Here is a 12,643-nt window from a genome sequence, read left to right on the forward strand (position 1 = left end):
GTTACTTTTTTTAAATCAACTGCAAAAAAGATAGGTTGGATAAGACCTGAATTAAGCCATTCCTATTAAAATGATTGAAAATTTTAAATGAGACAACAGTAAGACTTGAGAGCTTTATGACTCCAAATTAATAATACAAGCTGCCTCTGTTGAGTTGAATTGGGAGGAGGGGAGTTACCTTTTTACATTATTACACTGAAAATTTTTGTTAGAAATAAAAAGTTTCTTTTGAAAACATCTGGGAATACCTGGTCATTAGTCTTGGATGGTAACTCTTCTATTTCTGGGGGCACTTCTTTTATGGGTTCTGAAAGCAGCATTTCAGTCACAATGAAATCTATAATCAATTTTAAAAAGCCACCAAAAAAAAAAATTCTCTGTTCCAGTATAATATAAAAGATACAAAGCTTAAAAGATATTTTAAATAATTAAAACATTTTCAATATTAGATCTATGTTGACTTTATAAATGCTGAAAATTATATTATGGTTAAATGAAAATAAGCCACAATAATGTAAACAATCTCATTGCAACTACTTAGCTATATGTACACTGAAAAAGACCAGAAAAGAACATCAAAGAACAGAAATAAATTTAGTGTTAAACTTACTAAATGTTTAATAATAATAATATCAGCAACCAAATATTGAGTACTTACTATGTATGAGACAGTGGGCTAAGTAGTTAGCTTGTTTAATTAATTTGCATAACCATCCTATGAAAAAGATTATAATCGTTGCCATTTTACAGTTAAGTAAACTGAAGATGTGATGGGCAACCTGACCACCTTTTCCTCAGTTAAGGAGTCAAAGACCTGGCTACATATCTAGTTTTGTCTAACTCCAAAATCTAAGCTCCCAATCACTACCAACTCCTCATCCTAAGGAAGCAGCTGTTAGGAACTTCACAAATACTTTTTTAAGAACAAAACTACAATTTTAATATTGTGCACTTGCCAGTTGGCATAAAGTCCTAATCAAGATGAGAATTAATATCCTATAATACCTGCTGTAGTAGACTTTCCAACTCCACCCTTTCCAGAAGCCACAACTATAACTTGTTTAACACCGTCTATTGGTTTCTGTTTTGGAAGTCCTCGAGACATGATTTGTGTTCTTCTTTGTTTTAGGGTCTCACTCTCAGCACCAGAGAACTTAAGAAGAAAAAAAAAACAGTTTTAAAACAAGCCATCTCCATTATCACGCTGTAAAAGTAAAAACAATTCGGTATTTGCAATTAACAGGGCTTTCTTTTCTACTCTAATTCTGCTCATCTCCACTATTTAGGCCTTTAGTGTTATTTTCTTATTGCTATTGATCACAATTGCAGAGACACATTGTTTAAACTGAAATTTATTTGCCAGGATACGCAGACGTTAAAAATGGAAAGTAAATAAGCTGCCTCTTTCCGGAGTTAAATCCTCCACGTGTTTTCCTTCTCTTTAACCTATTTTCTAAATAAACCAACACTAAGAAAGCAAGTGCAAGTCACACATCCATGTTCTAACCATCTATTTTACGCCCCTCTAAGCCTCGGCCTGGTCCCACTGGGGGCCCGCCTGGAAAGTGGGGACGTCCAGAACTGGGGTCTCACTGAGCCGCCAAGCGGGCGGGTGCCCACGAGGCACTGAAGCGAGTCCTCGGCAAGAGGCAATCGCAGAGCACCCGCAGCCCTGGCGCCCCAGCGTCTCGGACCCGCCCGCCTCCACCTGCTCGGCAGCACCACGGACCTGGCGCCCCCAAACCAACACTCGGCTTCCCCCAAGCGGCACATAGGCCCCGCTGTAGCCCCGAAGCGACGCCCCCCGAAAAAGCAGCAAACGCTGCCAAGTCCCCATGACGCAGAATGCTGCCTTGAGCCCAACCCGGAAACCGTCGCGGCAAGCGCTGGGTGATGACGTCACATGGCAACGCTCGGCTTCCTCTCCTTAACGACTAGCCTCCTTTGAGTTTCTTCAACCCAGGAATACAACTTGTTGTCGTGATCTCGTCTGTAGCCAGGTACAAACGTCTTACAGCGTTTTACCAAATGTTTGTGAAGCATTTTCACGTACCTCCTCTAATTTGGCGCTCACGGAAGTTCTGGAGTAGGTAGGTAGGAGACTCTTACTAGGATCCTCTTTTCATAGGTAAGAAAACTGAGACTCGGAAAGTTTAGAAAACTGACCCAGCTGAGAAGTAGGAAATGGTGGAAGTTAAAAATGACTCCAGGCGTTGTCACAGCGCAGAATATAGTCACTTAAACGCTGCCACTGTTAAGGATTTTATCTTTTTTTTTCCCCCTGAGTGATCTACAGTAATAGTCGGCTTTGTGTTGACAGTTACTGCTGTGTTGCTGATAATTCTCTGAGAGAGAAGTCGGGGTGCTTTGCTAGGGTCGAAAAAGTTTAACTAAATCAGAAAGCGGGTCTAATGAAGCAAATTTCACTCAAGAAGCAACTTAAGTGAGACAAAGCTTGAGGAAGGAGATGGAATTCATCCAGGTAAAAGGAAGGACATACCCCTATATTCAAAGAAGGTGAGAGTGAAGGAAATCGCTTTAGGAGAGAAAGCTGGAAAGCTGATACAGGAACCCAGACCCAGCAAAAGAATCATTTAGGGTGTAGAGTGGTTTACCTTCGCATATTCTCCACAATATTTTCTAAGGTTGATTTTCATTTCTTTTATGTGCTTATCTGTAGAGAGTTTCTTGTGTAATCATTCAGTTTATTTTGCTCTAATCTGGTCTTTAATTTCCTTAGTTTTAATACAGGCATAACATATCAACCTCGAAGAATTATTGTAAGAATTAAATGAAATATTACCAGCAATACACATTCAATTTAGTAAGCAGTGAAAAGAATTTTCAGTTCCTTGCTTTTTCTCCCCCAATCTCACAACTTTGTCACTTCATTCAGCTTTCGTCTTCTTACATTAGGTTTAACACTCTTATTGTTTTATATCACTTTCTTATTTTTTTGTTTTGTGATGTGCTTTCACAGTTAATTTTATCAATTTTTAAATTTGCATCTGCTCAATTTTTATAATTATAAGCCAAAAAAATAGGGCTAAAGGGAAATAGCTGTCAGAATAATCCATTTACTAAACAAGAAATACTGAATATCTCTTTCTCTCCAGGTAGCTTTTCGAGTTCTTCCAGAATTCTACCAAAGATTCATTCATTTAACAAATATTTATTGAGCAACTGTTATGCACCAAGCACTACCCTAATCTTAGGGTTTTCAATACTAAACCTGACATAATCTTTCCACTCAATAACTTTACAATCCAGTGCAAGAGACAGAATAAGTTAACAAACAATTACAGTATGGTGTGATAAGTATAGGAGAAAATCACTGAGTGATACAAAAGTATAAAGGAGGAGCACTGAATTCAATCAGAGAAGGCTTCTGAATAGGGTAACATCTAAGCTTAATCCTGCGTGTGGGTAATGTGTAGGAGTCAGCAGGGAGAATGGCTACAGGGTTGTTGTGCAAAAGTAAGAAATGAATTGTTAAGAACTGCAAATAATCTGTGTGGCTTGAGGATAGACTGTGAAGTGCAAGACTGAAAGAGATGAGGATAGAGATTGGTAGGGTGATAGCTACCCAGATCATGAAAGGCTTTATACATCATGCAAAGGAATTTGGACTTTATCCTGAGGGAACCATAGAAGGGTTTTAAGCAGGAAAGCAGCACGATCAGATTTGTGTTTTAGAAATACCACTATGATTGACAGGCAGAAAAAGGATAGGAGGGGTCAGATCAGAGGCAGGGAGACAGGAGGTTACTGCAATAATCCGAAAGAGATGTTGAAAGCTTGACTTAACGTCTCTAAATTTCACTTTGCTTATCTATAAAATAGATAATATCTATTTGTAGAGTTGTTATGCGGTTGAATTTAAAATAATGCACACCGAATGCCTATCACATAGTATACATATTTAATAAATGTTAGCTATTGTGTTGCTTATTGGGTTGTACAGAATTTATAATGTAGGCAACTAGATGAGCGGTACTGACCCTCTGAGAGAGAGCATAAGGGGAAGAACAAGTGAGACCAATGTCTGTAGAATGAATGAATGGTTAATTTGATTTATCCTTCAGCAGATTAGGGTATCAAGAGAGTAGTAGAGCTGTCCATTGTTTCTTCTCCAACCACCACTGCCACACACACACACACACACACACACACACACCCATGGCCCCTTCTCAAGAGTATTCTCCCTTAGTTCCTAAGAACTGCTATGTCATTTGACCCCATCCCCATGGTCACTGATTGGATTAAAGATTGACATACCACCAAAATTGGACCAATCATATTCTTTCCCCAGAGAACTTAAAACATAAGAGATGCTACTCAATCTTAGTTTGCCTTTGAACTGATAAGGCTAAAGTGACCATTTTCTACTTTGTACACAGAGCAGTAGAAAAAGCCAATGCCAAGAAAGAAAACTAAAGCAGACCGTAAGAGATCATGTGCCCAGAAAAGGAAGGGACAACAGCTGTACTGATTCATAACAGCTTTCTAGTTCCTGCTTCTGGTCCACAGTGAAGTTCAGCTATACTTCCTACCCTTAGGTCCATGAGATACGCTTACATCCAACCAACAAATTCTCTTTCTACCTTGGCCTAATGTGGGTGGGTTTCTGTGTACTTGTAACCATGGTGAGATATATTTTGTAACATTTATAGAAGATTTTCCCCCTATAATTCCTTGTACCTCATATAGCCCTTCCCCATGTCATTCAGACATGACAAGCACAATAGTGACAAACACAATGACAAAAGCCAATAGCTGAGGGCAACAAAGTGGAAGTATGGCAGGAAGATGAATTCCTGGTTATATAGTGAAGCTGCTATGCCAGTCCTGGCCTGTGTCTCCAGACCTCTTGTTGTGTGAGATAATTAATTGTTTAAACCACTGTTGGTTAGGATTTCTTTCATTTGAAGTGAGAATAATCTGTGCCTATTACAGCTCCTAAGAAGGAACCCCATACACGTTTACTACCTCTCCCCCAAGATTCAGCCCCAGTGAGGAAGGGGAACAAGAAAGCCCCAAATCAGTTTGGGTTATATAAGAACAACAAAATCAATGCCCCCATTCCCAGATAGAACTCAGTTTAGTGGCAGGACCACAGAATGAAAATGGTTGAGTGTTGTGTTTAGGCAGACAGCCTGAGGCAGCTTCATAGGGTTTGCCCCCTACAAAGAGCCACAGGACTGGCTGAGAGAAAGCTGATCCTTAAAGAGAGCTTAACGTCAAGAAAATGGTCAAGACTTGGCAACAATCTTCATGGTTAAGTGTGTGGCATCACAGTGGATGCTGGTATGGATAGATAAGGACCTTGAGGATTAAATTCACATCACCATTTGGACATCTGGACACTACATAGACACAACCCTGGTATCTATGGTGGAATCTGTACTTATCAAGATTAAGTTTCTACCACCCTGAGAGAATTTTACAAATACTGATCAAAACAAAGAGGATTGTTTTGTATGTCTCCTATGTGCAGGGTAATATCTTATACTGTTTTCTAGAAAGGAAGTATTTGTATCTGCTAGATTACCCTCCCTAAAATACATATATATCCATATATATATACATATATGTATGTATATATTTATATCCTCAGGTGACCAAGGACTCACTGAAAGTTCAGATACCCACAAATAAGGAGCCTGCCTTATTCCCTGCCCATAAGTCTCAGGACTGCCTCAGTGTTTCATTCCTTTGCTCAGCTCACTAAGGAAGAATAAGGTGTTGTGGACAGTTTCCAGTCTCTGTTGAATATTCTAAATAAAGCTCGAAAACTAGTGCTAGTTCCTTCAGTTTAAGGTGACTGTCCCCAACTGAACCTCTCATCCTGTTCAAAGGGCTCACTGAAAAGAAAACCCCACCCCATCTATGGACTTGTCTAAATGACAACCCCATTCACTGACCCTACTTTGCCCCATAGTGTGATTTGTTTCCAAATCTCTCTATTCATGACTAAGCATGAAACTGGCTTTATCTACATCTAATACAAATGTTCACATTAAAATATAGAGTAATTCTGCTTAGGAGAATAGCTTCCCAATGAGCCAGTCTCTCTGTAGGAAACCTGGTCTAGAAAGTTTGTGGATGTTCCCATATTGAAGACTTTGCTGGCCTTTCAGTACCTCAGCTCACATAAAGTAGTCCTGTCAAAGAAGCTCCTCATTCTTATTTTTTAAAATTACACAAAGCAAATGTATGTACAGAGAGTTCCTATGAAACCTTTTGTAAGCTGAAATGGTGTAAGGCAAAGAAGCAATCATCTTAGGACACATCTTACTAACAGATGCACAAAATAAATCAAGATGAAGCACAGATGCTCACAGACACAGCTCAAAGCTATGGTAGCTTGATGCTGAGATGCTGAGTATAGTTCCCGGAGAAGGAGCTTGGGATGCCACTCTCGCTGCTCAGGAGGGCACTGCCTCCATAGCCACTCGCTGTAAAACAAATGCTGAGTGCTATTTTCACTTTTCACCTTTTTTCATAAAAGCAAAAATCCTCTTTAGATTTCTTTCATTTAGTGAAAGTAGGTACTTATGTAGGTCCTTTCATAAAACCAAAGTGGCATAAAGTGAACTTTCAAAAAGAGGGGGAGATACCTGTATGTTCTTAGACTGGATGGGCATCTGGGAATACGCCTCCAAATGACTAAAAATCCACCTCTAGAATGAGACAGGATGGGTTTCTAAATGCCAGTATCCAAAGCAGGATAAATCATGGGTGATTTGACATTTGAATTTCTGATTTATAAGATTGAACTGAATCCTTGGACAAAGGTCAAGGGCTCATGTTATAACTGAATATAGTCTCTTTTTAATGCTTAAAGCTTCAAAGAAGATCCTATCCTGAAATAGAAGCCACACTATCAGAATTTAGGAAAAGTATTTGTCACCTCAGGCAAATACTTGTCATACCCAGGGCCTTAGTATTCCCAGTCTTTTGCTTTTTTATTTCATTTTCTTCAAGTACCAAACCTATATTTTTTCAGCCATGTCCTTCCTACCCTTCAGTTGCATACTAGAGATGAGAAGACATAAGTTTCTACAAGACTTTGCTAAAACATTACTTCATTCTGTACTCAGAAGAGAATTTTCCTGTGCACTTTAGAGAACATTCCAAGGACAATGACAAAGCAGAGCCCTGTCAAGATACCAAACCTACACTTCAGCTAATGTGAAGTTCTATTTTCCTCAGGAAAAAGGAAATAATGTAGATTTTTGTCTGTTTTAAGCTGCGACCACAATGTGAGAATGTCCTCTATAATCATGTGGCTTACATAATATCTTAGTCTACTTGGCATTGTAGTACCAAATCTTGTCAATTCATTTATTGACCTTTTCTATTTAGGATTTATTAACCATAGATATTACACATGATATGTCATAATAAATTTTTGCAGGCACAAAATTTATTCAGTCCTTTTATGTAAGTGAAGAACTCCTACCAAATCACTCTAATGTCTCAAAATATAGTCTGATTTAGAGCAATAGAGCAGAAATACTGACATTAAGGGTTACAATATCAATGTGCTCTAAGATAGACTGGCAAACTTAAAAATATGAAGTGTATCTTTGTCTTCAGCCTTCCACACAACTCTTAAGCTGCTGGAAATGCTCCAGTTCATACCAACCAACCTTACAGGCAGTATTTGGGTCCATTTTCCATGGCATCTTCTTCTGCAGCTTAAAAATAAAAACAAAATAGGATTTTCCTGACCACCCATTCAGGCTAAGGAACTTAGTCGTAGAGGCCATCCACTAACTATAACTCAACAATCCAAACACTGAAGTGATAATTACTAATTTCTCCCATCTTAGGCTTTCCAGTCTTTGCTAGTCTTCAAAACAGATAAAAATGTTTTTACACAGAAAATGTTCATTTTGTGCATAATTGTCCTAAACTGTTTAATAGCTGCTGTTTTGACTTGTTAAGAATACAAAGAGCTCTTTTAATTACCTGGTGAAGTTTTGTCAATTACTCAAAGTCAACAACCTTATTACATTAATGCCACACTGAATCTCTTTTGTGAATTTCTAATCATATCCAAGAATTACTATTTTATTTAACTCCAGCTATTTTTGTGGGGTAACATGCTGGCATGTGCTGTTGAAAATGCCATTTTTAATAGAATTATTTATCAATATAGCAAAATCAACACCATTTGCTGCTGAAATATACCATTCGCTGCTAAAACATATATATATGTATATATATATATGATTGTATTTTCCTCTAACATTTTTCTGAAGTACAACTCTTTAGCACTTTTCCAGGGTCTGATGTAGGCTATCTCATTTCATAGCTGACAGCACTGGAGAAAGAGCAGAATAGTAAAGAAAAAGTAATGTGCTTAGTAGTTTACCTTTATTTGTTTGTGATACTCTATTGCTAACTGGAAAATTCTATTAAGCCATTCCCACCAGTTCCTTCTGGATTATAGAATTAATTGAGTACAATTTCTTAGTGGGTGTCTCTCTTTGTAGCTTATGTCATATGTCAAATTAATCAGTTCTTTTCCAACAGACTCTGAGATAGCCAAAATGACCCTTGTCTCTTGGCATTCACACCCTTGTGTAATCCCCTCCCCTTGAGTGTGAGCAGGACACGTAACTTGTTCTAACCAATAGAAAACAACAAAGGTGATAGGATGTCACTTCTGTGATTACTTTACATAAGATTGTAACTTCTAGCTTTCTAGGAGACCTCCTGGCTGGCTCTGATGAAGCAAGCTGCCATGTTGTAAACTGCCTATGGAGAAGGCCATGTGGAAAGGAACAGCTGACTGACAGCCAGCAAAGAACTGAGGTTCTCAGGAAAACAGCCTGCAAGGAACTGAATTCTGCCAGCAACCACGTGAGACTGGAAGTTGATCCTTACCAGTTGAGCTTTCAAATGAGACTCAAGCCTTGGCTGACCCCTTGATTGCAGCCTTGTGAGAGATCACGAAGCAAAGGACTCTGTTACATTGTGTCCAGAATTCTGACCCACAGAAACTGTGAGATAATAAATGTGTTGTTTTAAGGCACCAAGTTCATGGTAATTGGTTACACAGCAATAGATAACTAATACTACTCAGTAACCCAGACTTCAATAAGAATATAGTCAAGGGGTCTTCCCTGGTGGTCCAGTGGTAAAAAATCTGCCTCCCAATGCAGGGGACGCAGGTTTGATCCCTGGTTGGGGAACTAAGATCCCACATGCCGTGGGGCAGCTAAGCCCACCCGCCACAACTACTGAGCTCACACCCTCAACAAGAGAGCCCACATGTGCAAACTACAGAGTCCTTGCACTCTGGAGCCCATACGCCACAACTAGAGAGAGGAAAAACACGCACACCACAACTAGAGAGAAGCCTGTGCATCAACGAAAGATCCCGGACGCCTCAACAAAGACCCCTCACGCTGCAACTAAACACCCGACACAGCCAAATAAATAAACAAATAAGCAAAATAAATTTTTAAAAAATGCATAATCCACAAAGAAAAGATTGAAATATTAAAAAAAATAAGAATATAGTCAATGTATGGTTTCTTATAGGCGATTCTCTTTTTATTTATTGTTTTTGTCTGCGTTGGGCCTTCGTTGCTGCGTGCGGGCTTTCTCTAGTTGCATCGAGCGGGGGCCACTCTTCATTGTGTTGCACGGGCTTCTCATTGCAGTGGCTTCTCTTGTTGCGGAGCTCGGGATCTAGGCGTGCCGGCTTCAGTAGTTGTGGCTCGCGGGCTCTAGAGCTCAGTAGTTGTGGCGCGGGGGCTTAGTTGCTCTGTGGCATGTGGGATCTTCCCAGACCAGGGCTCAAACCCATGTCCCCTGCATTGGCAGGCAGATTCTTAACCACTGCGCCACCAGGGAAGTCCCTCTCTTTTTTTTTTTTTAATTGAAATATAATTGACATAAAAGGGCAATTCTTTTTTGCCATATGAAAAAATATGCATATTTTGTTAAGAAATCAAGTCCTTTGTGTATTCTGAACATTTGTCAAGAGTTAAATGTTATTTGAGCACTGATAATTTATTAATTTTTATAATATTAATTATCAAACCCCATAAAATAAGATTATAGTATCAGATGCTAGAGAATAGGGACATGGAGGCAGTGAATTGAAGACTCTCTTTACATCACAAACCAAGATCTGTTTTTCTTAGTAACAACTGAACTTACTTCTTTTTGTATGTGTGTGGATTTTTTATTTTCTTTAATTAATTTTTATTGGAGTATAGTTCATTTACAATGTTGTCTTAGTGTCTGCTGTATAGCAAAGTGAATCAGTTATACATATACATATAGCCACTCTTTTTCAGATTCTTTTCCTATATAGGTCATTACAGAGTAGATACAGATATGAAGAAAGCAATTTTTTGTACATATTGTATAAATAAAAAGTAACACAAACAAGAATTTTCCAGTGACACTCTAAATAACAGCTAACTGCATAGTTGTAAATCAGCCCAGTTTATGAAAGATAATTCAGTACATATGAAGCATTCAACTAATCATACTGCACACGTATATAGTTATCTACACCCCAGGAAAAATATAATACATAGTGCTTATTAGAATCTTTGGAAACAATCCAAGCCAATGCTGCAGAGAATTCTACAGTATTTATCTCTAAAAATATCTTCATAGAATCTCCATTAGACCATAATCTGTACAATTCTTACTACTTACTGAATCTTATATCTTATATCTGAAAGATTCCAAAGCATTTTTACACACATTATCCTGTTCAGGTTTCACAACTGCCATGAGGTTGGCAGTGAAGTTATTATTAATCCCATTTCTAGATAAGGAAATACGGAGTCAGAGATGTTAGTTTATTTTTTTTAGGGCAAATTGTTGAAAGCAAAATGGAAATACAGGTCTCTCATTACCTTTAAGGAATATTGTTGAAAAAACAATATTCCATTTGGACCATCTGTCATAGAAGAAGCACCTAGGCAAAATAGCACCACCTCTACAGGAAAAAACCTAAATTTCTACTCAACTGCTTAATTCAGTAGGCATTTTCCACCTTTAACCTTCTCATATAAATTTAGGCTTCATTAGCTTTAGTTAAAAGTAATTTATTTCAGAAACCCATAAAGATATTTAATGGCCTTCTCTTGAACTGCATTAAAATTACATTTTTAAAAAAATTACATTTTAATTTATAATGTATTCAAATTTTCATTAAAATAGTGTTTGTATCCCAATTATAATAGTTTATAATCCCCTTTGCCCTTTATAATTCCATCAATCCTTGAAACTATGTCTCAAACCCTACTTCTTCCATAAAGCCTTCTCTAATAATTTCATCAAGCATTAATCTTCACCTTCTTAACAACTGTTAACATTTTATTTAACAGAGCATGAATTTAAGGTGCAATTTGATTGCATTCATTTTAATACAGCTAGCCTGTTTCAGATCTCTCTTGTACAACCTGCTTTCAATTACAGTTCTATATTGCTCTAACACAGCCAGATTTATTTAAAATGAGTCACAGTATTACTTCTATATGCATTTATAGCATTTTATCCAAAATTTGATCCAACTTGGAACATTATTATACATTGCCTTTTACTGTTTTCTAATTGTTTCTTGTCTTACACAGGACTCTATGGTATTTGAGGATCAGAGCTATATCATAATGATAATTTATATCATCTATACATAGCCTAATGCTAGGCACATTATAGGGGCTCAGGAATTATTCACTGGTTAGCTATTATGACAGCAAAGCATAGTGTAAATATCAGTGAAGTAGAGAGGTTGGAAAGCCTGGAATATTGTCAGAACTCTGCTACTAACTAGCTCAGTGATCTTGAACAAATCATTTAACTATTACTTCATATACAACATGAGGAGATTAAACTAAATAATCTGTAGATTTATCTCCCAAGCTCATATTGAATTAAAATAAGAATTGAAGAGAACAAAGTTGTGAAGTTTCACTTTTCCTAAAATAATGTTGAGAAAAACCAAGGCAAAATAGTTTAGAGATGCTACAGAGAAGAAAAATCACAGTTTATTGCCTTCCTTAAATAGGACATAAGTCACAGAATAATACATGGATTTTTCACATTTAGCATCATTAGTTCATCTTGGAAATGGTTTCTGTTCTGTCTTTTGGAACCTAGATTCTTGACTTTTCATGCTCCATAGAGTCTGCAACTCTATCCCCAGGTACTGCCTAGGAAATTATTGTTCAAAGTCCCTCTGTGTAAACAATACAAAATGGAAGAAACAAAGACTATTATAGGTTCTCTTCTGGCCTGGATCATAGAAGACCCTGTTTTCTTTCTTGACAAAGTATTAAAATACATCAACCTATAGAGACATCCATTCCTAAAAATCTCAGATTAAAAATATCAAACATTTCTTTCATCATATCTAAGATGTAGAGATTTAACAAAAATCCCGGTCATAATCCCAACAATTACCAAGCTGACTCTAAAATTTATATGGAAATTCAAAGGACCTAAAATACTCAAAACAATCTTGAAAAAGAACAAAATTGAAGGACGTCTGACTTTAAGACTTAAAACTATAGTAATCGAAACAGTGTAGTAAGGGCATGACGCTCAGTAAATAGATCAATGAAAGAGAATAGAGAGAACAGAAATAGATCCACATTTATAG

At 37.5% G+C, this 12,643-nt stretch overlaps 1 protein-coding gene and 1 long non-coding RNA gene across 8 annotated transcripts in view; one reads left to right on the forward strand and one right to left on the reverse strand.

The window, feature by feature from the left end:
* Positions 1 to 12,643, reverse strand: part of NUBPL (NUBP iron-sulfur cluster assembly factor, mitochondrial) — a 329,428-nt gene that overhangs the window by 236,625 nt on the left and 80,160 nt on the right. For 4 of the 7 annotated variants that reach the window (XM_082452222.1, XM_082452223.1, XM_082452220.1 and 1 more), the window contains one exon: positions 1,006 to 1,153. In XM_082452222.1, the coding sequence (XP_082308348.1) occupies positions 1,006 to 1,105 (100 nt within the window). In that variant the 5' untranslated portion in view covers positions 1,106 to 1,153. Of the gene's footprint in view, positions 1 to 1,005; positions 1,154 to 1,729; positions 1,857 to 12,643 lie in introns of those variants that run through there. The other 3 variants (XM_082452225.1, XM_082452224.1, XM_082452219.1) reach the window with 1 other exon arrangement.
* Positions 1 to 12,643, forward strand: part of LOC309656168 — a 130,737-nt gene that overhangs the window by 62,204 nt on the left and 55,890 nt on the right. The window lies entirely within an intron of this gene.

The sequence above is a fragment of the Balaenoptera physalus genome (genome assembly GCF_965194825.1).
Source record: "Balaenoptera physalus genome assembly, chromosome: 2".
Classification (NCBI taxonomy): Eukaryota; Metazoa; Chordata; class Mammalia; order Artiodactyla; family Balaenopteridae; genus Balaenoptera; species Balaenoptera physalus.